Raw genomic sequence first — 27,900 nt, 5'->3', positions numbered from 1 at the left:
CATTGTATCTATCTAAATTACCTTGTCTGGGTGGAAGGTATTACCCTTACTTTAGTGACATTTCTTGGGTTACATTTTAATGAGACTGAATTTATATTGCATCTGTGTGTTAGACATGATAGATTGTGTATACGTGCGTGTTGCGTAGCATTCTGTTTTATTGAAAGCATTAAGAACATCTTACACTGTATTATTTAAATACTGAGTGATGAAAGCATCTGCTTTTTGCAGTACCAAGAAACCAATTGCAATCAGTGGCAGCTGCTTGTAAAGTCCTGATTGAATTCTCACTGCTGCGTCTTGAGAACCCAGATGAAGCGTGTGCTGTTTCACAGGTGAGTGCGAGTTTTGGCTGTGTGAGCAAGCCTGGAGTGCAAAAATGGACTTTGGCCTCTAATTCTGAAATATTTGCCCTTATGTTACCTAAAACAAAATTACTGAAGTTCTTAAAATACCTAAGATCTAGCACTTTGGTAGAGACAGATTATCTGCTGGATCTTCTGTGTTCTTTTCTCAGAATTCCAGCTTGTGAGCAAGCCAAAATAAAGGTGGCCTGAAGCCTTGCTTAAGCAGATCTCAGTTAAATCTGTTGTGGTTTTCTATAGTCTGAATTGGTTTTGTGCAACAACATGGATCAAAACTGTTCTGTTGCCCATTTGTTGAGTTTTTAAAGATGGACTCTCCCCCAGTTATATTTTAGTCTTCTAGGAAGAGCTCAAACCTATTTCAAAGAGGAAGGGCATGTGAAAAGTGTAGCTGTTGATAGAGCCGGCTTTAAGCCTCAGTGTGTCATAGGAGGGAGAGCTTTTCCAGATGCTTTTCCATAAAAAGCACATGGGACAGTGTTAGCGACCTAAATTATCTGCAGTTAATAAGCCATCACAATCTTAGGCATGAGATCAGAGTGGATTTGAGACGTTGCGGTAGCCTTATTAGCTGAAGTTGCAATACTCTTAATGCAGCTGCTTAGAATAAACGATATCGAGGAATAATTGGAATCAAGAGACTTTGAATTGTACTTGATGTCTTCGTTTTCGTAGAAACACCTCATTCTACTGATAAAGGGGCTGTGCACGGGCTGTAGCCGCCTAGATCGAACTGAAATCATTACCTTCACAGCAATGATGAAATCGGCCAAGCTGCCTCAGACTGTCAAAACCCTCTCTGATGGTAGGTGTTTTAATTTATGGTTATACCACTGCGGCACTGGAGTTAAGCACAGAAAACACTGTGGGTTTGATATATGAAATGATGGTCTGTGGTTTCCCCTGCAGTAGAGGACCAGAAGGAGCTGGCCTCCCCGGTGAGCCCAGAACTAAGACAGAAAGAAGTGCAGATGAACTTCCTCAATCAGTTGACGTCAGTCTTTAACCCTAGAGCCTCGTCATCACCATCTATAACACCAGAGGCGCAGGTAAACAAACAGCCCTAGAATCAAAGCAGTCTGAATTTTAGCATTAATGACTTTGGTGCGAGCAAGGGCAGAGGGCAGTAAGTGGTAGTTTTTAATACACAAGTGTAAGGAAAACCTTTCTTAAGTATTTAAATCCTACTTGCATGTTGATGAATGGCATTGTATTGGCCACAGTAGTTTTGTTGCCTCGTGGAAGCTACTGTTCAGTGATATTCATAGCTCTTTTGAGTTCTGTGGCTTGCTTCTCTGTAGGAGGATACCGTGGATTTTTAATGCTTCCATGATATATTTAGTATGTGCTTGCTTTTAGGTGGAAGGAGAGAGCGAGGATCAAGGTTCCACAGATCAAACCTCTGCGGCAAAGACGAAAAGCATATTCATTGCTCAGAATGTAGCCAGCCTGCAAGAACTTGGTGAGAGTCAGCTTTTTAGCAGGGGGAAAAAAAATACTAGAGCAAATGACTTTCCAGGGTTACACCTTACAGCTCTGAACGGGAAGAAATTTTCTGACCTAAAGTGTTTGATCTTTGGGACTGACTCGGTTGCTGATGTTACCAAGGGAGGTTGTGGTTGTAATGTAGTATTCTTCATTGCAGAGGAGATGAGCTCAGTTTATTTGTGTGCAGTAGGTTTGTTTTAGGGGGGGGGGGAAGGTGGGATGATGTAAAATAGCTGGTGGGATGATGTAAAATAGCCTGTGGGATGGATTACTGAGCAGGTGTGAACTAGACCTGCTGTGCCACGTAACGTGCACACAGAGCTTTGTGATACCCATTACGAGTACTGGCTGTAAACTTCACTGACTGCTTTGTGTGTTGTAAACTAGTCTTTATCCTATTACCTCATCTGTGATGATACTTTCTCACCACAAAGAACAATTAAGCCAACTACTGATGACCGTTAGATCTGTTCTGCTTAGAAGCTCTGCCGTGGAACAGTAAAACTAACACTGCTGGTTTTGTTTGGTAGGTGGCTCTGAAAAACTGCTGCGAGTGTGCCTGAACCTCCCATACTTTTTGCGATACATAAATCGATTCCAGGATGCGGTGTCGGCCAACTCGTTTTTTATTATGCCAGCCACAGTGGCAGATGCCACTGCAGTTCGCAATGGGTAAGAGTCTGTCATCGCTCTTCTTTGGTAGATGCTGGGTAGATGAGAGAAAATAACCGTGCAGTATCAGTTATTTTCCTGCTCCTGTAAGCTGTCCTCTTCAATATATTCATCAATGACGTGGATGAAGGGATGGAATGTACCCTCAGCGTGTTTGCTGATGATACAAAACTGGGAGGGGTGGCTGACACACCAGAAGGCTCTGCCGCCATCCAGCGAGACCTGGACAGGCTGGAGAGTTGGGCAGAGAGGAACCTGATGAAATTCAACAAGGACAAGTGCAGGGTGCTGCACCTGGGGAGGAATAACCCCCCTGCACCAGTACAGGTTGGGGCTGACCTGCTGGAGAGCAGCTCTGAGGAAAAAGACCTGGGAGTCCTGGTGGACAACAGGATGCCCATGAGCCAGCAACGTGCCCTTGTGGCCAAGAAGGCCAATGGCATCCTGGGGGGCATCAAGAAGAGTGTGGCCGCAGGTGGAGGGAGGTCATTCTCCCCCTCTGCTCTGCCCTGGGGAGGCCCCATCTGGAGCCCTGGGTCCAGTTCTGGGCTCCCCAGTTGAAGAAGGACAGGGAACTGCTGGAGAGGGTCCAGCAAAGGGCTACAAAGATGATGAGGGGCCTAGAACATCTCTCTTATGAGGAGAGGCTGAGGGACTTGGGTGTGTTTAATCTGGAGAAGAGAAGACTGAGGGGGGATCTGATCAATGCTTATAAATACTTCAAGGGTGGGTGTCAGGAGGATGGGGCCAGGCTTTTTCCAGTGGTGCCCAGTGACAGGACAAGAGGGAACGGGCACAAACTTGAACACGGGAAGTTCCATCTAAACATGAGGACGAACTTCTTTGCTGTGAGGGTGGCAGAGCCCTGGCAGAGGCTGCCCAGAGAGGTGGTGGAGTCTCCTTCTCTGGAGACATTCAAACCCCACCTGGACACGTTCCTGTGGGACCTGCTTTGGCAGGAGGTTGGACTGGGTGATCTCCAGAGGTCTCTTCCAATCCCATATCATTCTGTGATTCTGTAATTCTGGTGTGTACATCGCGTTGCTGAACATGTGTTGTTCCTGTAGGTTTCATTCACTGGTGATAGATGTGACCATGGCACTGGACACTCTGTCTCTGCCTGTATTGGAGCCCCTGACACCCACACGTCTCCAAGATGTGACTGTTCTTGCTCTCAGCTGTCTCTACGCAGGTGAATGGATTTCCTACTATTTCTTTGAGCTTTAAGTCACTCTCACTTTTGCTGTGCCTTGTTACCTGCACATTTGAGGCTCAGACCACAAGTAACCTTTATTTCTTATGAATTTGAAAGCCGTACAGCGTATTGTACAGAATGGTGACTGGCTTAATATGGAAATTGTTATAGTGACACTGAAATACTGATGTATTCTGCAAATGTTCTTGTCAGTATCTGAGAGAGAGACTGAGTGACTCAACATCTTCTTAATAGCCTGTAATTTCTGCTCTTTTTTATGTTCAGAGCATAATACATTTTTGCAATGCTTATGGCTTCAGCTTAATTGGTTATACCCCCAAATCAACCTTTCCCAGGAGTGGTTTAAGTACACCGGAATCCTGAGTGTTTAATTGATATGGGTAAGATTTTAAAGAGATATCAGTCAGTGTGAAGATTGCCTTAAAAATGATATTGAATTACATGGTAAAACATTTCCTCCTTCAGTTGTTCTAACGCGTTTCTGTAGGACAAAACCTGACTCTTTTGAGGGTACTTCAGAAAGACTTTTTTAATCTGTCAGCTGTAATATTGAGTATTCCCAGCTCCATCAAGTTTATGAGCATGTTCGATACCATTTGTTTTAGTGTGCTAAGAAGGAACATTGAGTCCCGGGATTGGCTCTTAATAAGAATGTTTCCTCCCCTTGTTTTCCATCAGGTGTGAGTGTGGCAACTTGCATGGCCATCCTCCATGTGGGTAGCACTCAGCAGGTACGAACTGGGTCAACAAGTTCCAAAGAAGAAGATTATGAAAATGATGCTGCTACTATTGTACAGAAATGTGTAAGTAGAGGCAGAGCTTGTTTGTTTTCATTCTTGGCAAGTGAAGTGCTTAGAATTTGTAGTTATTCAGATGGGTATATATATATATTTACTATTTATAGGCATTAGACTTGCTGACAAAAGAAGTAATGGGGTGGCTAATTGTAGAGGGCAAAATACAACTGTATTTGGAGTTTTTATTATTGCCCAATGGAGTGCTTGAACATTACCATGGGTTTGGATTTATTTGCAGCTTGAAATCTATGAAATGATTGGACAAGCCATCAGCAATTCGCGCCGTGCAGGGGGTGAGGTAAGATTTGTGTCTCAGGAAGCTTTTTCGCTATTTTTGTGCTGGCGTATTTCAGCATTTGGATTGACACTATTTTGTCTTTTTGGTGCTTTTCCCCCCCACCCCGACTTCGCTTTTGGGATGATAGCATTATCAGAACTTCCAGCTGCTCGGGGCTTGGTGTTTGCTAAACAGCCTCTTCCTCATCTTGAACCTCAGCCCCACAGCCTTGGCTGATAAGGGAAAGGAGAAAGATCCATTGGCTGCTCTTCGCGTCAGAGACATCATCGCTCGTACTAAGGAGGGCGTTGGGTCTCCCAAACTAGGACCCGGGAAAGGGTATGTAATTACCCCACTGAAGGAATCACTGTCCGCGTGTCTAACCATGCCCAGCAAGCAACTGCTGCGGGGTCTTGTTGGACTCTTGAAATTTTATCTCCGTTTGTAATTCAAGTCTTGATTCTTGGAAAGAAGACAAGTCAGTCATCTTTTTCAGTTTAGCAAAGCAGTCCCTTCATTCAATTGAATATATATATATTATTTTTCCCCTGAAATTACATTGTATCCTTTATGTTTCTGTAGGCATCAGGGTTTTGGTGTTCTCTCAGTGGTGCTGGCAAATCACGCTATCAAATTGCTGTCATCACTCTTTCAAGATCTGCAAGTGGAGGCATTGCACAAGGTATATAGGGAGCACACGTGTTGTTGTGAAACAACAAGAAGAAAGCCTTCTCCACTGAAACAAACTTTAAATTCTCTTTTCAATGCCGCCCTCCAGGGCTGGGAGAGTGACGGTCCGCCAGCGGTGCTGGATATCATGGCTCAGAGCACATCCATCCAGAGGATTCAGCGGCTGATAGATTCTGTACCACTCACTAATTTGCTGCTGACTTTGCTGTCTACTTCTTACAGAAAGGTAGGGACTGCCATACAGCTGGAGAGCTTCTGTAGCTGCCCCACTCCCCCTACTCCGCATAGAAAATTCTCGCTTTACAAACTGTGACTACACTAAGAGGAATTTAGAATTCTTCTTTCAGAAGCTGTCAGCTGGGGCCTCTCTCTTTCCTCTTTTCAGAGATGTAAATTTGACAAACTTGTTCTAAGAAATTTTTTTTTATGCTTGTAGTTATTTGTGAGTTATGAAAAGACTGTGTTCAAACTGTATTATGAAAAGACTGTATTCAAACCAAACACTTTTATGTTAGAGCTGTTACTTGAGGTGCTGCCTACATGCTTGGCATAGATTATTTGTTTTCAACCATCCTACCTAATTTTTAATACAACTTAAGGATGAGAAGCCTTGAAAAACTGTTAATAAATTAATTGAATCAAATTTGGTAGTTGAAAATCAAAATGCTTTAGATATTCTAGTTTTCAGATTCTTATCTTTCATAATCCTGAACTTTAACTTTTTCTGTTGTTTTTCTAAGGCTTGTGTCTTGCAGCGTCAGAGAAAGGGCTCCATGAGCAGCGATGCAAGTGCCTCCACTGATTCCAATACTTACTACGAGGATGATTTTAGCAGCACCGAGGAGGACAGCAGCCAAGGTAAGAGAGTTTGAAGGAAGCAACTTAAGTCAGGATTTTACGCTGTCTTTCAGATTTAGTGGAAACCCGGCTACTGGGCTTTTGCCTTTTTGGACTGGAATGTCATATAATGCTGAAAATATGAAACAGTTTGTAAGATCTGTTTGGCAGAAGTAATGCTGACTGTACTCTTTTATGTAAACTAAAGCCAGAGTGGCTGGGATTTGGCAGTATTTCCTTAAGAGGAGAGTGGAAATAATTTCTTCTTGTGTATTCCTGCTGGACTGCTGTACAAGTGATGTGATTTGGAAAAGAATAATGAAGATAGCAGACAGCTGTGCTCACTGAAGCTCTTTTTCAGGCTTTTTCTAAGCCAAGTAGTCAGCGTGAATTAGTTGCTTGTAACATTATGCTTTTGTTTTTCCTGCCTCCTGTGTTAGACGACGATAGCGAACCAATCCTTGGGCAATGGTTTGAAGAGACAATCTCTCCAAGCAAAGAGAAGGTGGCCCCACCACCACCTCCTCCACCGCCCCCTTTGGAGAGCTCACCCAGAGTGAAAAGCCCTAACAAACAGACTGCTGGGGAGAATGGGAACATCCTGGCCAGCCGCAAAGATCCAGAATTGGTATGGGATGTTCTTCAGACTTAAAATGAAGTAACTGGCGTGCTGTAGCATTGTTTAGATGTCAGTGGCTTGCCACATTGACAGATAACATGATAAATGTCAGGTATTTAAGTACGTTGCTGATGGAGAATCAGTGACAGTCCTGGCTTTGAATAAAGAAGTTGTCTCTACTCTTCCCTCAGGTGAAATATTACTGTATTTGTTACCGCCAGGGAAGCAAAGACTGAAGATAGTATCTGTTACAGAGGGAGAGGGAAAATGAGGGCAGAACTATAAGCTGATAGAGTGCTTTTAGCTCCAGCCCCGTTGGGTAAAGAGAAGAATAAATACTGCAGTTGAGAAGTTAGAGACTTTGCGACCTTTTCAGAGAATTGTCCTGGTACAGAGCACAGAGTGCAGGGAGCTGGGTTGCGATGAGTGAGCCTGTGCTCCGATGCCAGGGCTGGAGATAGGGGACTTGATTTATTTTGCTGGTGGTTTAGTTTTTGTTTGATGTTGTCTTACAGTCCCTCTGCTTTTGTTGTTTCTATAGCGCGTTTCTCTTTTCTTTTCAGTTTTTGAGCCTAGCTTCAAACATTTTGAACTTTATCACTTCTTCTATGCTGAACTCCAGGAATAACTTCATTCGCAACTACCTGAGCGTGTCTCTCTCGGAGCAGCACATGGCTACGCTGGCCAGCATCATCAAAGAGGTGGACAAGGATGGGCTTAAGGGTGAGTGAGCGGAGCTGCTCTGTTGGAGAACACAGACTGTGGGATTTATAGGTGTATGTTTTCTTAGTTTCTTGTGGAAATTTGAAACGGAGGAGAGCAATGGCAGTAAATGGCTTGATTCCCATCTTACAGGCACATCGGATGAGGAGTTTGCTGCTGCACTGTATCACTTCAACCATTCCTTGGTGACCTCAGATCTTCAGTCCCCTGCCTTGCAGGTAAGTCTGGGGTTGAATGTATAAATGAATGAAGAAATGTTGGTGTCTGCTAATGTCTCTACATGGACTCACCACACCTAGAGTAGTGTGTTGATGGTTCCCTTTGGCCCTAGAGTATATTTTTTTGCAAACAGAGCTTGGAATATTTTGGATCGAATGAGCTGGATGATCTTTGCAGTTATCCAGTACAAAACATCCTGTAGGGTGTAAACTTAACGTCTAGAGTTCAAATTAATCCACTGAACTTTGAAGGTGATGAAAACTGAAAAGGAAATGAGTTTGTGTATTTTGTTTTGGAGAGTTGCCTCGATCCATGCGTTTATCAAGAGGCATTCCTGCAGATTTGCTTTGCTGTCAGGACTGATGCCAAAAGGCCTTGGAATTCTCTGAGGAGAGAATCAAATTAATCCTTTTGCTTTAATGTGCTGACTTTGTAGCCTCTAGGCTTCTTTGCTAGGTCATGGGCTGACTTGCCTTAACACTGTAAGTAGAGGTTATAAATCTGCTTACCAATCAGTGAATTCAGTCCCTATGCTTTTCATTGACTGTTTTCTACTATATTTAAAATAATGTGTTGTTTTGGTGTTTTTGAAGCAGTTGGGCTGCACAGAAATGTGCCTTTTTACTATATTTGAAAAGAAGCAGGCTTTACTGTAATCAAAGGGGTCTTCTTCCAAATTCTTGGATACTGAAAATAGTAGCATAATCTCTTCTTTTGGGATCTCGCAGTAAATGAGTAGAGCTCAGTAATGCCATTTTTTCTGCATTGGTGCTTAAGTTGAAAGTTTGTTGTGTTTTAGGTGGCAATGGGAGAACACAAGTATCCCTCAGTAGCTATGCCATTCATTAGAGATAGGAGAAATACTGCTGTATGAACCCTTACCAGCGCTGAGAGCCCTACTGTTTATTTTCATCTATATGTTTAAATCTCACTATTAATTAAAGCATCAAGACTTGCCTCTTTTCAAGAAGTCTCTGCTTTGTTCCAGAACACACTTCTTCAGCAGCTGGGAGTCGCCCCTTTTTCTGAAGGTCCGTGGCCTCTCTACATCCATCCTCAAAGTTTGTCAGTGCTCTCGCGACTTCTCCTGATTTGGCAGCATAAAGCCACTTCCCAGGGAGATCCTGACGTTCCAGAATGCCTTAAAGTTTGGGAAAGGTGAGATAATTTTATGTTAAGCTGAAAGTCAGTCATCTCTTGCCTCTCACGTTTTCTATCAAGTGAAAATTCTCTGGGACCAGCGTAACCAGTGTGTGTGTGTTCTCTGGGCGGTGATGTGCGATGCTCAGAGGAGCAGAGGATCAGTTGCTGGATTTCTTCACTAGAGCATAGGAAGTGAAACCTAGAATCAGGATTTAAGTGGGTGGAGGCTGAATTACTTGCAGCAGCGCTGGTTTTAAAAAGGGAAGGCGAATATCTTTTTTCAGTAGGTTATTTCAGTAGGTTTCTGGTAGGTTCTATTATGATGGTGCCAGGATTTTTCCTCTTTGTGCCATTGCCTGAATGTGAAAGTCTCTGATAGGGTTTAGCTGACGTCAAGCCTTTCCCGGGGGAACAAAAGTTTGCATCTCCCTTTCTCCCTTTGAATGATTGTTCATATTTTCCATCAAAGGTATTTGCCAGTAATTGAATTTCTGTAGGTTTTACTGCTTGCATAGTCTCATTCCAGTACGTAATATAGTTAATAATTTATGAAATTGCCACTATTAGAAGAATAAGCAGAAAAATGTAATTAAGAAAATGTTTCTCTTATCTCTGGTCAAAGAGATTTTAAAGATGGCTCTAAGCAAGGAGAAAAGTAACCTTTACAAACTTCCTCTCCTATTACCAGGTTTGTGGGCACGCTGAAGCAAAATGCCTTGCTGGGGACTCTTCCCAGTGACACAGAAGATCTGAATGTTGAACATCTCCAGCTGTTGCTGCTTATTTTTCACAATTTCTCTGAGAGGGGCCGCAGATCCATCATGATGCTCTGTATCCAGACAATTGTGGAGCTGACGGCGAACATGGATACCCAGCAATGTTCTGTGCCACTGATCGTGGCACGTCTGCTCTTGGTGTTTGACTACCTGCTCCACCAGTATTCCAAGGCCCCCATGTACCTGTTTGAACAGGTAAGATTTGGAGATCGTGTTCCGGATATTTAATTGATCACCCGGCAGAAATCTGTAACAATTATTTGGTGTGTTCTGGTGTCTTCATGACCTTTGTGAGTAAATGGGTTTTGATGTTGTTGGCAGCCTCTGGAGTTGTAACGCGTGATTAACTACAGTTGCTGATTCCTAGCAGCGAGTTGAGTTTGAGTGTAAATTCCTTGTGTAACAGCTGTCCTAATAAATCCTGGGTGAGTTTAGGACAGGGTGAATGCCTCACGTTATCTTTCAAAACCTAAAGTATTTAGGTATTTAGGCACCATTTCACAAATACCTTGTAGGCCCTGTCCTTGCTTTAGCTTGTCACTGTGGAGGTTTTTGGCACTGTTCTCATGAATGGGATGCTTGTGTTTTGTGCGTGGCTTTTTTGGTTGTTAGAAGTTTGACCATTGATTTAAGCTGCTCACTCCAGAATAGAAATCATCAGGTAGGGGCCAGGGCTTCCCTCATAAACTGGTAATGATTGTGTTTTAGCAACTGGCTTGTTTGTATTTTATGGTTGGTTTTCTGGTGGGGGTGTTATTTTTCCCTGCTACCCCTCAATGACAAGGATGACATGGGTGGTTTTTGGTTGTGTTTTTTTTCAAACTTAGGTGCAATATAATTTGCTGACTCCACCCATAGGCTGGGTGAGTGGATCCCAAGACAGTAGCAGACGAACCTCTGTCCCAATTTATCATGGGTTTAAAGAAGTGGAAGAAAACTGGACCAAACACTGTTCGTCAGGTAAGAAAGAAAACGTAAGGAATTTTTTATTCCAAGATTTGCTTTTACAGATAAGAGACCTGCTCTTGTCCCCTGGTGTGGGTAGCTCTGCTGTTTGTAATAAGCATAATTACAATGGACAGATAAAAATGCATGCAATGCAAGGAATGTTTTATTAAACAAAATTATTGTAGGAGTATGCCACAAGTAATTCAAAATAAGTGTGTATATATTATGATTGTGTGAGTAGGAAAACCTTGGCTGCGTATGCCATGGTTAAAAGCATGTATAATGTGTCATGGAGCTGGCTTGGTAGAATCTGGTATTAGTCTTAAATGTGAAGGGTTGTGGGGATGGAGGAGAGAGGATAACTCAATACTGTGTCATTGAAACTGTTATTTTGACCGTTACTTTCTGTCCTCCTGTTCCAGATGCAGTTCCACAGCCCAGGTTCTACTGCATCCTATCTCTAGAAGCTTCTGAAGATGATCTGAACCGTCTGGATAGCACGGTATTGGGATTTCTATTTTAAAACCCTTTCTGTAAGCCTTGAGGACCCTGTTGATTTGACAAGTTCCGGTGAAAATAGACAAGACAAAAAGTCTCAATGAAGCAGCTAGAGCAGAAATATTTCACCAAATGGAGAAAAGACTAGTGGTACCCGACAGAACTAATTTCCTGAAATTTTATTTTGCGTAGTTTTGGTGTGTGTGTATTCTGAATATTTAAGAGAAGAGCTTGACTCTATATAAATGCAGAGCTGTGCAATTTGCAAAGCAGTGATCCTGACTTGTCATCTCTTGCAGGTTTGTGAGGTCCTTTTCTCTAGGACTATGAAGTATGACGAGCTTTACACAGCCCTGACTTCGTTACTTGCAGCCGGGTCACAGTTTGATACACTTAGGAGGAAAGAGAACAAAAATGTCACTGCACTGGTAAGGCTGTGTTGCTGTAATGTTGTCTGTGTTGAGGAATAACAGGTTTTCAAACTTAGTATTTTCAAGCAAAGTATTTAACCGAAATACTCTCAGCAGTGGTTGGAGTAATGGGGAACTTCAAACACCCATAGAGTTTATGGTGGTGGTACATCTCATATGAGTTTTTAATTCATAACATGTTTTAGACTTGCTGTATGTCCCTGGTAATTCCAGGAGGTCGGGCTAGAATATGATGAGGCAGAAAAAAATTGTATAATCTTTCCTTTATTTTTTTTCCCCTCACTCCTCTCTGTTGCATAATTTGTTGTAGAATGTGACAGAAACTCAGTCCAGTAGGCGTTCATGTGATTTGGCACATCTGCAGGAGTCTAGAGTCTCTGATGAGATAATTTCAGTAGCTGTAATGACTGAAACTACAGTTTTTCTTTATTAATTTGTCCAACTGTACTCCTGTTTAGGAAGCCTGTGCACTTCAGTACTACTTCTTGATACTGTGGCGGATACTAGGGATTTTACCTCCATCCAAAAACTACATGAATCAGCTGGCTATGAACACGCCAGAGATGAGTGAATGTGATATTTTACACACGTTGCGCTGGTCCTCCCGTCTGCGAATCACGTCTTACGTCACCTGGATCAAGGTACAGCCCCATCTTTATAGGGGTGTTTTGTGATGTTGTTTGATAGTAAGAATATCGGTCTCTTCTTCCATGCTGGCTGCGTGTGGGATTTGTTCTATGGGCATGGTGGTGAGAAATGGGAGCTTGGGTCCCTGTTTTCTAAAGTGTTTTACCCCTATAATTGGCCGAGTGTTTAATTATAGAGCACTTCTAAAGTGTGACAAGTCTTTTTTTGGCATCTGTAGGATCACCTTACCAAGCAGGGCATGAAAGCTGACCATGCTGCTTCTCTCATTGAGCTGGCCTCCAGCAAGTGCAGCTCAGTGAAGTATGATGTGGAGATAGCAGAGGAATACTTCGCTCGACAGGTAAGGTGGTGTCGGTGCAATTGTGCACACGGAGCTGCTGTTTCTGTGGAATGATTTGCACTTACTGTTCCATCCCTTTATATTTGAAGATCTCTTCTTTCTGCGGTGTTGATTGCACAACTATTCTCCAACTGCACGAAGTTCCCAGTTTACAGTCCATTTACACCCTTGATGCTGCAATTTCCAAGATTCAGGTTTCTCTAGATGAGCACTTTTCCAAGCTGGCTGCAGAGACTGATCCACACAAGTCTTCAGAGATAACCAAGAACCTCCTGCCTGCTACGCTCCAGCTTATTGACACTTACGCTACGTTTACCAGGTAAAGTCATCACAATTGGGAGGTCATTGTCCCCCTGTGCTTGGCGCTGGTGAGGCTCCACCTCGAGGGCTGTGTCCAGTTTTGGGCCTCGTACCACAAAAAGGACATTGAGATGCTGGAGCGGGTCCAGAGAAGGGCAACGGAGCTGGTGAGGGGTCTGGAGCACAAGTCTTGTGAGGAGAGGCTGAGGGAGCTGGGGGTGTTCAGCCTGGAGAAAAGGAGGCTGAGGGGAGACCTTCTCGCTCTCTGCAACTCCCTGAAAGGAGGGTGTAGCCAGGGGGGGTCGGTCTCTTCTCCCAAGTCACAGGCGATGGGACAAGAGAGAACAGCCTCAAGTTGTGCCAGGGGAGGTTCAGGTTGGATATTGGGGAAAATGTTTACACTGGAAGGGTTATTAAGTCTTGGAATGGGCTGCCCAGGGCAGTGGTTGAGGCACCATCCCTGGAGGTATTTAAAAGGCATGTTGATACAGAGCTTAGAGACATGGTTTAGTGATGATTTTTTTTATCAGGGTTAGGTTGATGGTTGGACTAGATGATCTTAAAGGTCCCTTCCAACCTAGACAATTCTATGATTATATGAGTACAGTTTTTTTCTGTGCATAGGGCTTTCTTTGCATTTTGTTTGTTGTTTTCTTAGAGGTAGGTGCTTTTTTATTATAGTCCAATATAATTAACTTAGGTTCTCTAGAGTGTCCTTTCTTTTAAAAGAAGAATAAAAAGTAGCTTCTCGAGCCATGTGTGGGAAGTTCTTGTTTCTAAGTAGCCTCCTTGTTTGATCTTTCAAGACTTTCTTGCAAACTTGTAAAACCAGCTTTGCCTCCAAAGATGAAACCTCCTCTTGCCACTCTCTAGGATAGTGCTACTGAAGATTATTTCACTGAGATAATACTGAGACTGTCAGAGCATCAAGAAACAGAGGGGGTTTCATTCATACATTAAGAGTCTGAAGTCTTCTAAACTCTTGTTAGAACCTATGTAGAAGAAAGCAAACATAAGTCAGCTTTCCCTTTTGAGTGGGTGCTTTTCCTGGTGAGTAGCTTAGAGGAGATAAAAGCCTGAAACTCCCTCAGTGGTGTAACACAAAGTGTGGGGCAGAACTTCAGAAGTTTGCTTCCTTATCTGTCACTATATTGACACAGTTTGTCCTGAAATGCAGAGCTGTTGCCTGAAATAAATCCTTTCCATCCTAAATACAGATCTTACTTGCTACGGAGCCTCTCTGAAGAGGGCTCCACTGAGAACAAACCCTCTGAGGAGAAGCTCCGAGGCTATGCTGCTGTCCTGGCCATCGGATCCAGCCGCTGCAAGTCTAACACTCTAGGTGAGGCTGCTGCAGAGTTCAGATTTCCTTCTCTCTCCAGGTGAAGCTTTCTACAATGCTGCTCACATCCGGCTTCAAAGCCATACGCTGGCTAATGAGTTCTTTTTCTCCACCGCTCTGTTCAAATGAGTGTATTATCCTGACAGCAGCCAACTGAGAAGTCTTTGCTTTGTAGAATTAGGGGAAAGCCTTGAAAGAGGGACTATCTTCTGGGCTTATGTGGCTTATTGAAATGCTTTTATAACAATGTTGGTGCCCCGGTGGCATGGCATAATATGGGGAGCTGTGAAATGTTGATATGTTGAAGACTACTGCAAATTAGTATTTTTGCCATGTTTCTTGTTTTAATGAAGCGGAAGAAGCTGGGAAGCTCTTGCAAACTTTAGGGATAATTTTGACCTGTAGAAAAGCATGAAACTGGCCCTCAGTGAATTACAGCTCAACTTAGATAATTGTGTCTTAATCAAATGATCTAGTTTTAAACAGTGTTGTAGAAGCACATTCTGGTTTTCAGTAGGACCCAGGAAATTACTCTGTGACTTATGATTCTGTATTAATTGCAGGTCCAACACTTGTTCAGAACTTGCCGTCAGCTGTGCAGACGTTATGTGAATCATGGAACAACATTCATACAAATGAGTTCCCAAACATTGGCTCGTGGGTGAGTCCAGCCTCATGGGTTGATCTGCTGTGATCTTAACCCCATAAATTGCTGGGAGCTGCGGGCAGTTAAAGAGAAAGGGCTCTGATTCTTGTGTGTGCGTCTCAATCCCCAGCGCAATGCCTTTGCCAACGACACGATCCCCGCAGAAAGCTACATCAGCGCAGTTCAAGCCGCCCACCTTGGTACTCTCTGCAGCCAAAGTCTACCTCTTGCAGCTTCCCTCAAACACACCCTTCTCTCCCTGGTCAGACTCACTGGGGACCTCATTGTGTAAGTGCTGGTTTCTGTGTTACGTTCTTGCTGTATAGGTCTGTCTGCTCTTCGGAATGTCTTTATCAGACTGCGGGGGGAGAACACTTTGGGAACCAGAGCTGTATTTTTAACTAAGTCTTTAATGGACTTATTTGCAGTTTACAGATCTAAATTCTAAATTAATGAAAAATGGCCCTTCTCTCTTGACCTGATACCTCTTAAAGTCAGACTCCCTGAGAGAAACCTTTAGTCCTTTTTATCAAATAGGGACTTGAAGAAACTGGGATATAAACTGAGACAATATGGATCTAACCAATTCATTTGTGTTTTGCTATCCATCACTTGTGTGGTGTTTTCAAAGCATAAGAAAAAAGTGAAATGAAAGAATTATTTTTTCCCAGGGTCTTACTCAAAGATATTGTGAAGAAAATAGTTGTTGACACTGCAGACAAGTCCAGAAGCTGTTCTGTGTGACAGCCTGGCTGTCTAGGAAAGTGTTGTAGTTTTATATATACAGAAGTAACAAGTGTAGAGTTTTCCAAAAGGACCGTTTTTCTGAGGGGAAAAATGGCTGGGTCAGTGTATTTGTCCTGGCTTTCTAAAGAGTTTTTATCACAGACTTCCATCCAGACTCGTGCCTTACTTGTGTGACTTCTGATTCATCCAATAAAGGTGTTCTTTGATACATCCTACAGAGACTTAACTTGTTTCCTTTTCTTTTCCAGCTGGTCGGATGATTTGAACCCACCACAGGTGATTCATTCCCTGTTGCCTCTCCTTTTGGAGACCAGCACGGAGAGTGTAGCAGAGATAAGCAGCAACTCCCTGGAACGGATCTTGGGCCCTGCAGAATCAGATGAATTCCTGGCACGTGTTTATGAGAAGCTGATCACTGGATGCTACAACATACTGGCCCATCACTCCGATCCAAACAGGTAATGGGCTCTTTCGCTTGTAGTTCTCCTTCAACGAAGCTGTATACAAAGAATTAATACAGTGTGTTTAAACATCGGTGTCTGTTCTTGAAGAGCACAACAGAAAGGCGAAAAATCAGCTTATTTTTATCTGTTGAATACTCCTATACTTGTAGACTAAAAACACCCCAGATACGTTATTCATGTTGCCACAATTTTCAGCACTGCTGTTGAGGCAGTGTGGATTTTAATCATCTCTTGTAACTTTGGATGGAGCAACTCTATATTTGGATAATTTTTTTATTTAAGCAAATAGAAAATTATGTAAATACAAGCACAAAATCAAAGCTGAAGATGCTGACCTAACTTGCTTTATATTCCTTTGTCTCTGTTCTTGCTGTTTATAAGGATGGCTAATCCCTGCTTTATCGTAGCGAGATTTGTGCTTCCCACCCCTTACTCGCTGTGTGTAAGGAGGGAATAAGCTTGGTGCGCAGATGTTGATTCTACCCATCCGAAACATAAAACCATTAGGCAGGATGATGTTGCGTCTTTTTAACGCTGATCCTCTCTGGATGGAAGGTATTCAGAGGGAGATCTACTGCGCCTTCTGGTAGAGAATGTAAACGTAATTGGATTTTACTTGCAGGGTGCGTTGTGGAGCGGGGATGAGCACAGGAGAGAATGGGGAGGAGGAACACTTAAAAGAGACTTAAAGTGTAAAAAAAGCAGCCATTTAGAGGAATTTGTAATGTGAAGTGTCTGAAAGGTCTAGATTATTCTAGGTTTCTGTGTAACTTGCCTACAGCATCATGTGCTGCTTTCTTTTTCTGATCATTTGGTGGATTTGTTTGTGTTTATGTGTATTTATATATGTTTATTCATCAATTATTTTTCACCTGTCTCTGGTAAGCTGGGCTGCTTTCAGCTAGTGCAAAGTTTATCAGAACGTTATTAGCAAAATTGATCCCTTCTTGACTCTGAATTGTTGAAATTGCTCTTACGTGTTCTTATTTAATATGCATCTTTTGATCCTCAGTGGCCTGGATGAGTCCATCTTGGAGGAATGTTTGCAGCATCTGGAGAAACAGCTGGAGAGCAGCCAGGCACGAAAAGCCATGGAGGAATTCTTTTCCGAAAGGTGAAGTCATCCTCAAAATTGTGGGCCAAGGACTTTATTTCTCATCGTTTCGCTTGTCACTGTCAACACCTAAGTGATGTTAGTGCCATTGTGCAGGAAAAGACAGTGCCGTGTGAGGAGAGGATGCCCTTGAAGCAGTGCAGGAGAGGGTGAAAAGACTTGTCATGTGGGAGAGGGCTTTTATTTGTTGCTCCAGATAAAACATTCAGCGAGTCCTTATAGTGATCATCAGTGGGGAATCTTGCAAGGTGATTGTTTTGTCAAAGGCATTATAAGGAGGTTTTTGAGAGATGCTGGTCTATAAGGCAGTTAAAAAATCCCAAGTTCTCTCGGTGCTTCCTCAGGGCACTGGCTTGGTAATTTTAAGGTGGAGTGTTGGCCCGATTTAGAATTATGAAGATAAATTGTGATGGAGACAGCAGAGCACAACAACAGTGTTGTGAAAAGGTACGAGGGCGAACTGGAGGAAAGCTTTTCTCTATTCGAAAGCTGACCATTATCTGGTTTTGCTCTCTACTTGTTTATCAGTCTGGTGGCTGGCTGTTGTACTTTAGTAACATGGAAGCGAAAAATAGGCAAGAAAATCTTGAATTTTGTTTTGGAAACCAATGCAGGCCCTTTTGTGACTTGGTAGGCAGAGAATACTGATCTGCTACTCAGGAGCTTGTGAGATTCACAGGTTTTTATCTGAGCTAAGATTTTTCTTGTCTGAAAGCAATTTCTGTGGCTCAGCTGCTACGCTGGGCAATGTTACACAGACTGGTGCCAGTCTTAGATGTGAGGGCAGAGATAACTAAGTGCAAATGAAAAAAAGGAATGGGTTGTCTTTTACAAAGCTGACTTCATTTCCCCCTTCCGTGTAGTGGAGAACTGGTCCAGATCATGATGGCGACCGCCAATGAAAACCTCTCGGCCAAGTTCTGTAACAGGGTGCTGAAATTCTTCACCAAGCTCTTCCAGCTAAGTAAGTGTTGAATCACTTCCAACTCAAACCATTCTGTGAACTGTAAATGCATGTTTTGTTGTGCTTTTGGCCCCTGGGAGTGGGCACCACTTGAGTGAGCAGTGGCAAATTGATTATGTGGGCCCCTTCAAGAGGTTGCAGGGGGTTTGTATCAGTTTGTATTAACTAACTTCACCTCTAAAAGAGTATGAACTGAACAAAAAGGTGGAACTGATAAAATGGATACTCAGCATGGATCCCAGTATGTGTCAGCCACAGAAGTTGCATGGGATACAAATGGTACCTTTGCAACTAGTGTAATAATGGGGGATGCAGCTGTATTGCCTGATGTGCTCTGAGTGGTACAGATGGTGCAGTTTTAGTTTTGGCCACTGAGCATGTCCAAAACTAAAATCACACCATCCACAAGTATCCAAAAACCCTGTAGAACAGTATACATATTAATGCTATAAGATGGGGGAAAGAGATGGGGAATTGATATGTGAGGCATGAACTATTCTAGATACATCCAGGGTGTGACCTGTACGTACATGGGTTGCACCTCTCTTAGGATTGCAAAGTCTCCATCCTTGGAGACAGTCCTGGGCAACCGGCTCTAGATGACCCTGCTTGAGCAGGGGGTTGGACCAGATGATCTCAAGAGGTCCCTTCCAACCTCAACCATTCTGTGATTCAATCTCTTCCATCCTGCCTTTGTCCGCCTTACACCGTTGTTGTATTAGGCTGAGATATGAAGATGCTTGAAAGAAAAGCTGGGAAAGGAAGTGGAGTGCCAGCTTCACGCTTCTAATGGAAATCCATCTTCAGACACATTCATTGTAGCGTCTGTCACTCACCAGTGATTTTCTCCCCCAGCCGAGAAGAGTCCCAACCCCAGCCTGTTGCGACTTTGTGGCTCCTTGGCTCAGCTGGCGTGTGTGGAGCCTGTCCGACTCCAGGCCTGGCTGACCAGGATGACCATGTCCCCACCCAAAGATTCCGATCAGCTGGATGTTGTGCAAGAGAACAGGCAACTGCTGCAACTTTTGACGACTTACATTGTTCGGGAAAACAGGTAAAGTACAGCCTTTGTCATTTCTTTTGTGTGCTGTTCGTTTCTTTTGTTCTCTAGATGTACAAATGACTTGTGAGTTGCTGATGGCTTCTTGTTGTCATCTTAAAACCTCCAAAGTGACAGGGATGAGGCTGTTTGCCCCGAAGGTGCTGCTGTGTTACTGCTCATGGGGTGTGGGGCTCAGCTGTATTTCAGTGGGTGATGTACCCTCTCTGAAACTTTCTTCTTTTTGATTAGCCAAGTTGGAGAAGGCGTGTGCACTGTTCTGCTGAGTACTCTCATACCAATGGCAACAGAAATGCTGGCCAATGGGGATGGCACGGGCTTTCCTGAGCTGATGGTTGTGATGGCAACTTTGGCCAGTGCAGGACAAGGTGCAGGACACCTCCAGCTTCACGGTGCTGCTGTTGACTGGCTGGGCAGATGGTAAGAGCGCACTGTATATTCCTGTTTGTTCATTTGCATCACTTACATATTTTATTTTTTTATTTTTTTCCTGAGAATGTGGTGACAGCAGTTCATTTTTACTGATACATGCTTATTTTTTAGTTTATTGTTTGTTATTTGGAACACAATGTCTGAGAGAGGCTGATCTGTGTCCCCAGTTTAAGAACAACCATGTGTTTTCCTTGACTTTCCCACTCTTGATGGTTTAGTTTCTGCATTTATAAATTTCCTTTTGCTAATCTGAAGCAATCTGAAGGCTTGAAGCTGTTGGTGAGAACTGAGTTCATACTTCCTAAAGACTGTCAGTTGTAATGATCTTCTCCACTGTTTTGTGTTACAGCAAGAAATACCTGTCTCAAAAGAATGTGGTAGAAAAAATGAATGCAAACGTCATGCAAGGGAAGGTAAGACGTGGCTATTGCTTAACTTGGAGGAATAAATCTCAGGCATGAGCTGTGTCAGCTGGGACAACATCAGCTCTCCTGGTTTTGGTTGCATAGTGGGAGTTGTGAAGCAATTTGGTCAGGGGCACTGCTATGTTTTCTTGCCTTACAGCAACTATTCTGGGATCTGAGTATTGCCTCATTTTCATTCATCTCTGCTTTATAGCATGTGACTATCCTGGAGTGCACGTGCCATATTGTCTCTTACCTGGCCGATGTCACTAACGCCCTGAGCCAGAGCAGTGGCCAAGGACCGAGTCATCTCTCCGTTGATGGAGAGGAACGGGCCATTGAGGTGGATTCCGACTGGGTGGAAGAGCTGGCAGTGGAGGAGGAGGACTCTCAGGCAGAAGATTCGGTAGGCGATAGTCACAGTTAATGCTGTAAATGAGATGAAGATTTATTTTGCAGCTTCCAAATCAGAATTACTCAGGTTATAAGTTAAGATTTTGTTGTTGTTCTTGTTCGTTCCTAATGTGAGACGGAGGGAAGAACCCGAGTTGCCCAGTCTGGAAGAGAATATCTGTCATTTGTGCACAGAACTGCTGACTTTATCATGTCAACAAAAGTTAAAAGTGGGATTTTTATTAGAAAACAAAAAGGAAGAAGTGGAGTAAGATGGGTTTGTTCCTACTGGTTGGTTTGTCAGTTACGAGCTTTTATATCAACAAGTAACTTACATTAGGTTTTTAAGTAGGGAAAAAAACCCCCTTATTAATGCATTCTTTAAAATTTGTTGTCCCGATATATTATTTTTGTTACTGTTTTCTTGATTTGGTCTTTCGAGTTGCTATAAAATGTCACCATCTCCTCTTCCCGTGTGGTTGGATACCAGCTGCTGCCTTTTAACTGGGTGGTGCTGAACTCGCTCTTCTTAAAATGCTCATTTAGTGTCTGAGGAACGTATTTTCTACCACGTGCCTTTACTGTAGCTGCAGTTATAATACCTTTCTAAACCCAACTTTCTGCTTGACAGGATGAAGATTCCCTTTGTAATAAACTTTGTACCTTCACCATCACACAGAAAGAATTCATGAATCAACACTGGTAAGAATTTCAAATTTATGTTCGGAATTTCGGATTGATGTTTCTGGCCATTGAGAAGGAAACAGCCTGTGAACTGCAGGCTGTGGAGCCTTCCTGAGGCCTACCTAATCATAAAATGAGGTGTTTTATAACTCATATGGCTTATTTCGTGCAGGTATCACTGTCACACTTGCAAGATGGTTGATGGGGTTGGTGTTTGCACAGTTTGTGCTAAAGTTTGTCACAAGGATCATGAGATTTCTTATGCCAAATATGGATCATTCTTCTGTGACTGCGGAGCCAAGGAAGATGGCAGTTGCCTGGTAAAGTGTCTTCCTGTCAACATACAAGCTGTGATTTCTTGATTTTTTAAGGCCTTTTGCAGGTTCTGCAATAAGTTACGTTGTGATACGAGCGCATAAGAGTCCTAAGGCTTCAATGCCTTAGCTTTATGACGCATCCTCTTAATTTACAGCTTACCTGGCTGTTTATTTTTTTGCACCAAAGAAATGCATTGGCAAATCTCTGTCCTCGTGACTACTGGGATTCCACTTACCTTATAGAATTTGCAAGTTGGCTTAAGCTACTCAATAGTCAGATACCACCTTTCCCCATATTTTCCACTGGAAGCAAAGTAACTTTATGTTAAATATGAAAGTTTTTCTAATAGTTGGGTGGAGAGTGGCATGCAGGATACTCTTGTGTTATTGCTTTCAAATTGCAGTCTAAGAGAATTACACTCTGTTTCTTTAAAACATTAATCTTGCTGCTGTTACAATCTGTATTTATTTCCTCAGTGCTAAAATTGACTCTGGTTTGGGCTTTCATGATGCTGTGTTGTTCCCAGGCTTTGGTGAAGAGAACTCCCAGCAGCGGTATGAGCTCGACCATGAAAGAATCCGCCTTCCAGAGCGAGCCCAGAGTGCCCGAGAGTGTCATTCGCCATGCGAGCACCTCTCCTGCAGAGAAAGCCAAGGTCACCATCAGCGAGGGGAAGGGCCCTGACGAAGAAAAACCCAAGAAGAGCAGCCTGTGTAGAAACGTCGAGGGCTGTCGAGAGGAATTGCAGTCCCAGGTATAATTAGCAGCTGGCTGTTAACAGAAGTGGGTTTGTGATGAGGATCTTAGGCAGACTGTGTTGGATATCAGCCAAGTTGCTTGATTTTTATGCTCTTCTTTATGATAAAAGGGATCGTAAAAGTGGCATCAGGCTTTAAAAACAGGTTGACGTAGCTGTAGTGAAGATTGCCAGCAGAAACACATGGTGCCTCACTTGCTGTATCTATTTCTTGTAGGCCAACTTCTCCTTTGCACCTTTGGTGCTGGACATGCTGAATTTCCTGATGGATGCCATTCAGATAAACTTCCAGCAGGCTTCAGCCATGGGGAGCAGCAGTCGTGCCCAGCAAGCTCTCAACGAGCTACATACTTTGGACAAGTCAGTAGAAATGACAGATCAGTTGATGGTATGATACTGAAGGAGTGATGAGATTATGGATAGGTGGGATCGCTTTTAAACAGAAAAAAAATCAGTGATATATGTATTTTTTTATGCTTTTACTAATGACTCAGGTCCCAACTCTTGGCTCTCAAGAAGGTGCTTTTGAGAACGTCCGCATGAACTACAGTGGTGACCAGGGCCAGACCATCCGGCAGCTGATCAGTGCTCACGTGCTGAGGCGGGTGGCGATGTGCGTGCTCTCATCCCCGCACGGACGTCGGCAGCACCTGGCTGTGAGTCACGAGAAGGGCAAGGTGAGTTCTCTAGCTCTGTAGAGACTGTTAGGCTGTAAAAGAAGATGAAACAGCCTTAGAGCACTGAACGACAAGCAGAGTATGATTTGGGCTGCCTGTCCCCAAATCTGGGTCTTCTGTGAAGTACTGCATAGCTTAGGAAAGCCTCTCATTCTTCAGAGAAAAGAGTTCTTGCAGCAGAAATAGTGAAAACTGTGAGGACACAGTCGTAGAGCTGAAATTGATATGCCTTTTTCCCCTTGGTTGTAAAGTTGGGTAACGGAGTTCATTTTGTTCTGCAGATTACAGTCCTCCAGCTCTCGGCATTGCTGAAACAAGCGGACTCCAGCAAAAGAAAACTGACCCTAACTCGCCTTGCGTCTGCGCCCGTGCCGTTTACTGTGCTGAGCCTGACTGGCAATCCCTGCAAGGAGGACTACCTGGCTGTGTGCGGACTGAAAGTAAGTGCCCTGACAAAGCCTTTTCCAGGCAGTTGGAAACATCAGCCCCAAACCAGCTGTATTTCTTTCCTCTGAGGAGCTAGTGCAGAGCTGGCTCCAAAAGTCTGTCACTAATTTTAGCTCATGAATCACTTGCCTACTAGATATATGAAGTAAAAGAAGCAGGACCTATATGAATAATATAATAAATGAGACAGCACCTCAAAATAGTACTTCTTATTGTATTTAGGCCAATTTTACTTCAAGACAGGACTCAAGGTTTAGTCATGTCAAACTCAATGTGTTAGAACGACTAGTGTTTTGTAGCAAGGACTTCTTTTTCTTGTATTCTGCCAAATTTAGATTTGGCTTTCACAGTGCAGCATCCACAAATCTATTATTTAGCTAAGAAACAGCTGGACTCTGTGTGGTTTTGGTTTGGATTTTGTTTGGTTTTTCTTTACAAACTTTCATGTCATTCATCTTAAATGCAGGAATTTCTGCTTCTTACTCTATGAATTGTAATTGACACCAAGAGGAATGCTGGCTTTTAGCTCCATTCTTGGCTTGAAATGTTTCTACACATTTTGTTCTAATATTTGACCAATTTTTTTCATTACTCCAGGACTGCCACGTGTTAACGTTCAGCAGCTCTGGATCAGTCTCTGATCATTTGGTACTTCATCCCCAACTAGCCACTGGAAATTTCATCATTAAAGCTGTGTGGCTGCCAGGATCTCAGACAGAGCTTGCTATTGTGACTGCAGACTTTGTGAAGGTATGTTTGGTCATGAGCTATTGATGATGTGTCTTCTTTCGGGCATTAGAGTCCGGATCTTCACAGAGTTGCATGTGGAAGAATGTGGTAATATTCTTAGAAATAAATTGGAAATATATATTTGTGGTGTTTGGCTACTGTTGTCATAAGAAAAAGTGAAACCAAAGAACTCGGAGCAAAAAACCTGAACTATAATATCTAATAGGCATTCCCTTGTCTCAGCTTTTGTCCATTTGCACTGGTTTTTATCGTCGTAGTTAACTGTTTTCTTGATTCTTCCCACAGATTTACGATCTCTCTGTAGATGCCTTGAGTCCAACTTTTTACTTCCTTCTACCGAGTTCCAAAATCAGGGATGTCACGTTCCTTTTCAATGAGGAAGGGAAGAACATCATAGTGATCATGTCCTCCGCTGGCTACATCTATACGCAGCTCATGGAAGAGGCGAGCAGCGCCCAGCACGGACCATTCTATGTCACCAACGTCCTTGAAGTCAATCACGAGGACCTAAAGGTACCGGTGACTTCCCTTTCCTGTAGCGTGGGCTGCAGTGGCTTTTTCTCTCTTGTTTGTGTCTTACATTTAAAGGCAGAAGTTTTCTTTTTTTATTTTTATTTTTTTTTCCCCTCCTTCTAAGCCCCCCTGATCTAGATCAAGGCGCTTGCCGTTCCTCTAAAGAGAGAGAAATATCCTTGCGGTGAAAGGGGGTGGGGTTGAAAATTAAACCCCTTGATCCTTTCATCTAGAAAATGGAGCATGTTTTCCATGGCTGGCTGGGAAGTCATGCCCAGCAGGATTTCTCAGCAGGGAGATGGCTTCAGAGCAGTGCTGTTCTCCCAGCAAGGCGCTCCAAAGGTGCAATAACCAGAATGGATAAAGTTACTGGCCATTACTGGGGCTGCAGAGGTGGAGCGAGGCTTTGTTTCTGCTCAGTGGCAGTTCTTTAGTCTTGGAGGTGACTTTTAAAATCTGTCCCCATTTCACTCAGTGTTTCTCCCCCCAGCCTGCTCCAAACCAGGGGAATAGATGAGAAGGCGGCCCTCGGGAAAGGGGGAAAAGCTCTTTTATGAGCTGGGAACATGGGGAGTGCTCCATGGGAGATTGTCATACAACGTTCAAGCACACAGATATGGTAGCTGAGGGCGATACCTACAGCCTACGGGAATGCAATCTCAGTATCCCCTCCATAAGCCTTTGAAGTATCTGATGAATGAGTTCACCAAAGAGTTGGGCTTAGAAAATTGTCATTTAAGGCTGCATTCTCTCCCTGGTGGGGAAGGGGGCACGGGAGAGGCTTTTGGAATAATTCCATCACGAGGAATTTAAAAGCCTGATGGTGTTTTGGAGGATGTGTGTTTATCTGCGATGATGTTGTTTGTCTCTGATCCTACAGGACAGCAATGGCCAGGTAGCAGGAGGTGGGGTCTCCGTGTATTACTCCCATGTGCTACAGATGTTGTTCTTCAGCTACTGTCAAGGCAAATCCTTTGCAGCCACCATCAGTCGGGCCAATCTGGAAGTGCAACGGCTATTCCCAATTAACGTAAAGAGGTGAGGCTTGTGTGGAAGGCTTTGCTGAAGTTTTAATTGCTGTTTATCATATTCTTTTTATTATAAATATTACTAATTATTCTTAACTTCCCAGCTGTGACTGGCCAAAGCTTGTGGTGAAGATCTCCTTTTTGACTGAAGGTTTCTTGCTACTTTTCCTGTTGCTTCTGCCCTAATTGCAGGGTGATTTGAAACCAAAGCTGGCTGTTTCAGCAGAGGGGCGTGTATATGCGTTTTTTTTTCTTCCCACTAGGATTTCACAGCAGAAAGGTGGCTTCGGAGCAGCCTTGCTGCACGGTGCGGAGCTGCTACTGGTGCAGCAGCTGGAACCGATGGGATTACCCACCCTCGTGGAAACTGCAGAGCAGGAAGCCTTTGTTTCCTTTCGGCACCAGTCCTGCAGTGGACCTTCTGTATTGTGCATATTAAGGCTTATTTTCAGGCTCCCTTGAGGGAAACCAATCTCTTATGCTATGAATGTGGCAAGAAAAAAGCTGTTCTGTCATCTGTTCTGACAAGCAGAGCTGGGCGTTTAGGCCACAGTCTCTTCAGTGGCCTGACACAAAGCCACTGTCCTGGGTAGGCTCTGTCGAAGGGTCACGTTCCAAGAGGTCCCTCACCCTAGTTGAGTTTGGCTTAGTCTTTTTGCAGCTTTGTTGGTTTGGTTTTTTTTGCTTTTTTTTTAAGTAAGCAGAGTCACACAGATTCTCCAGCATTGGCCTTTGCTTAGTGCTCCTGGGTGTGTTGAAACATGGAATTGTTTGGATAAAAAGATGCCTGAAAGCCATTTTAAAATTACTCCCTTGGTTTTGGGCATAAAATGTTACTAAGTGTCTTTCCTCAAGTTTTCACGGTAGAGATCAGGGCTGTGAATTGGGATGCTTGTGCCTTCTGCCCACTCAGGTGACTGTCTCTGGTTTCTCACTTATAAGCTGGGCACCGATATTCCTGGAGTTCTTTGAATTCCTACTGAGGATGAAGCTTTAGCTGATTTGAACGGTTATGAATTTTGTGAGTTTTCACTTGTTTTGCTTCTTAAATTAAAGTCAATCTATCTTTCATCTCTTGCAGTTCAAATGGTGGGAGTAAGACTTCACCGGCGCTGTGTCAGTGGTCTGAGGTGATGAACCACCCTGGCTTGGTGTGTTGTGTTCAGCAAACCACAGGGGTCCCACTGGTGGTGATGGTGAAGCCAGACACCTTTCTCATCCAGGAGATTAAAACCTTACCAGCCAAAGCAAAGGTTAGTCATAGTTCCCTGTATTTTTGGCCCTTAAAACGTGGTTTCTTGTTGTTCCATCAACAAGATCTTGAGTCTTTGCAGCTTTTCTAACGCGAAGAGTTTGTTTCTTCAAGCAGCATTTGCCAGGTCCTTTCCTTGACCTGCATTACTTGCCTTTGCAGATTCAGGACATGGTGGCCATCCGTCACACAGCCTGCAACGAGCAGCAGAGGACCACCATGATCCTCCTGTGCGAAGACGGCAGCCTGAGGATCTACATGGCCAACGTAGAGAACACCTCCTACTGGCTCCAGCCCTCTCTCCAGCCCAGCAGCGTCATCAGCATCATGAAGCCAGTTCGCAAGCGCAAGGCGGCTGCTATTAGTAAGGGATTTCTCATTGTATGTGGCAAATGTAGACGCAAAGGTTGATCAGTGTCATATAGAGCCTTAAGACCTTCAATTCTGACAATTACCAGTTAACCTCGGGGCTAAGTCGGGGTAAAATATTTCCGTAGATGTATATAAAAATATAGAGCTATCTGTCTCGCATGGGCATTTCTAAGGGAGGCAAGCTCATTCTGCAGCTTCTTTACCATACCTTTGCCTGTTTAGAATGTGTTTTAACCATCTCTCTTCCCTTTTAGCAACTCGCACCTCCAGCCAAGTGAACTTCCCCATCGATTTCTTTGAACACAACCAGCAGCTCACAGACGTGGAGTTTGGAGGCAATGACCTGCTGCAGGTTTACAATGCTCAGCAGATAAAGCACCGACTCAATTCCACTGGCATGTATGTGGCCAACACAAAGGTAAATGGGGCGATTTGGGGATTCTCTTGGGTTTCTAGGTGACATTATTGTCCGGATTCATAGCATGTCTTGTCTTAGAAGTCTGCATTGTTCAAATGACCCTGTCCAAACCCTGTGATGCTGTTAGATAA

The 27,900-nt window shown here is 43.5% G+C and overlaps 1 protein-coding gene across 1 annotated transcript in view; it reads left to right on the top strand.

Annotated features, from left to right (window-relative positions):
- UBR4 (ubiquitin protein ligase E3 component n-recognin 4) overlaps positions 1-27,900 on the top strand; it is an 84,630-nt gene that overhangs the window by 5,131 nt on the left and 51,599 nt on the right. The window contains exons 3-47 of the mRNA XM_074161472.1: positions 232-335; positions 1,041-1,170; positions 1,275-1,414; positions 1,725-1,827; positions 2,384-2,525; positions 3,593-3,717; positions 4,420-4,544; positions 4,777-4,836; positions 4,964-5,154; positions 5,398-5,497; positions 5,594-5,731; positions 6,246-6,363; positions 6,783-6,970; positions 7,525-7,684; positions 7,817-7,902; positions 8,892-9,061; positions 9,735-10,017; positions 10,650-10,782; positions 11,193-11,272; positions 11,568-11,696; positions 12,158-12,340; positions 12,565-12,687; positions 12,777-13,006; positions 14,205-14,329; positions 14,893-14,990; positions 15,106-15,263; positions 15,971-16,180; positions 17,199-17,300; positions 18,164-18,264; positions 19,120-19,318; positions 19,556-19,744; positions 20,106-20,169; positions 20,375-20,566; positions 21,185-21,255; positions 21,410-21,557; positions 22,082-22,309; positions 22,530-22,700; positions 22,807-22,989; positions 23,271-23,429; positions 24,034-24,186; positions 24,472-24,699; positions 25,580-25,737; positions 26,809-26,980; positions 27,142-27,343; positions 27,606-27,769. Coding sequence (XP_074017573.1) covers positions 232-335; positions 1,041-1,170; positions 1,275-1,414; positions 1,725-1,827; positions 2,384-2,525; positions 3,593-3,717; positions 4,420-4,544; positions 4,777-4,836; positions 4,964-5,154; positions 5,398-5,497; positions 5,594-5,731; positions 6,246-6,363; positions 6,783-6,970; positions 7,525-7,684; positions 7,817-7,902; positions 8,892-9,061; positions 9,735-10,017; positions 10,650-10,782; positions 11,193-11,272; positions 11,568-11,696; positions 12,158-12,340; positions 12,565-12,687; positions 12,777-13,006; positions 14,205-14,329; positions 14,893-14,990; positions 15,106-15,263; positions 15,971-16,180; positions 17,199-17,300; positions 18,164-18,264; positions 19,120-19,318; positions 19,556-19,744; positions 20,106-20,169; positions 20,375-20,566; positions 21,185-21,255; positions 21,410-21,557; positions 22,082-22,309; positions 22,530-22,700; positions 22,807-22,989; positions 23,271-23,429; positions 24,034-24,186; positions 24,472-24,699; positions 25,580-25,737; positions 26,809-26,980; positions 27,142-27,343; positions 27,606-27,769 — 6,716 coding nt within the window. The remainder of the gene's footprint in view (positions 1-231; positions 336-1,040; positions 1,171-1,274; positions 1,415-1,724; positions 1,828-2,383; positions 2,526-3,592; positions 3,718-4,419; positions 4,545-4,776; positions 4,837-4,963; positions 5,155-5,397; positions 5,498-5,593; positions 5,732-6,245; positions 6,364-6,782; positions 6,971-7,524; positions 7,685-7,816; positions 7,903-8,891; positions 9,062-9,734; positions 10,018-10,649; positions 10,783-11,192; positions 11,273-11,567; positions 11,697-12,157; positions 12,341-12,564; positions 12,688-12,776; positions 13,007-14,204; positions 14,330-14,892; positions 14,991-15,105; positions 15,264-15,970; positions 16,181-17,198; positions 17,301-18,163; positions 18,265-19,119; positions 19,319-19,555; positions 19,745-20,105; positions 20,170-20,374; positions 20,567-21,184; positions 21,256-21,409; positions 21,558-22,081; positions 22,310-22,529; positions 22,701-22,806; positions 22,990-23,270; positions 23,430-24,033; positions 24,187-24,471; positions 24,700-25,579; positions 25,738-26,808; positions 26,981-27,141; positions 27,344-27,605; positions 27,770-27,900) is intronic.

The sequence above is a fragment of the Numenius arquata genome, chromosome 20 (assembly GCF_964106895.1).
Source record: "Numenius arquata chromosome 20, bNumArq3.hap1.1, whole genome shotgun sequence".
Taxonomy (NCBI): domain Eukaryota; kingdom Metazoa; phylum Chordata; class Aves; order Charadriiformes; family Scolopacidae; genus Numenius; species Numenius arquata.
This window is presented reverse-complemented; position numbering and strand designations above follow the sequence as displayed.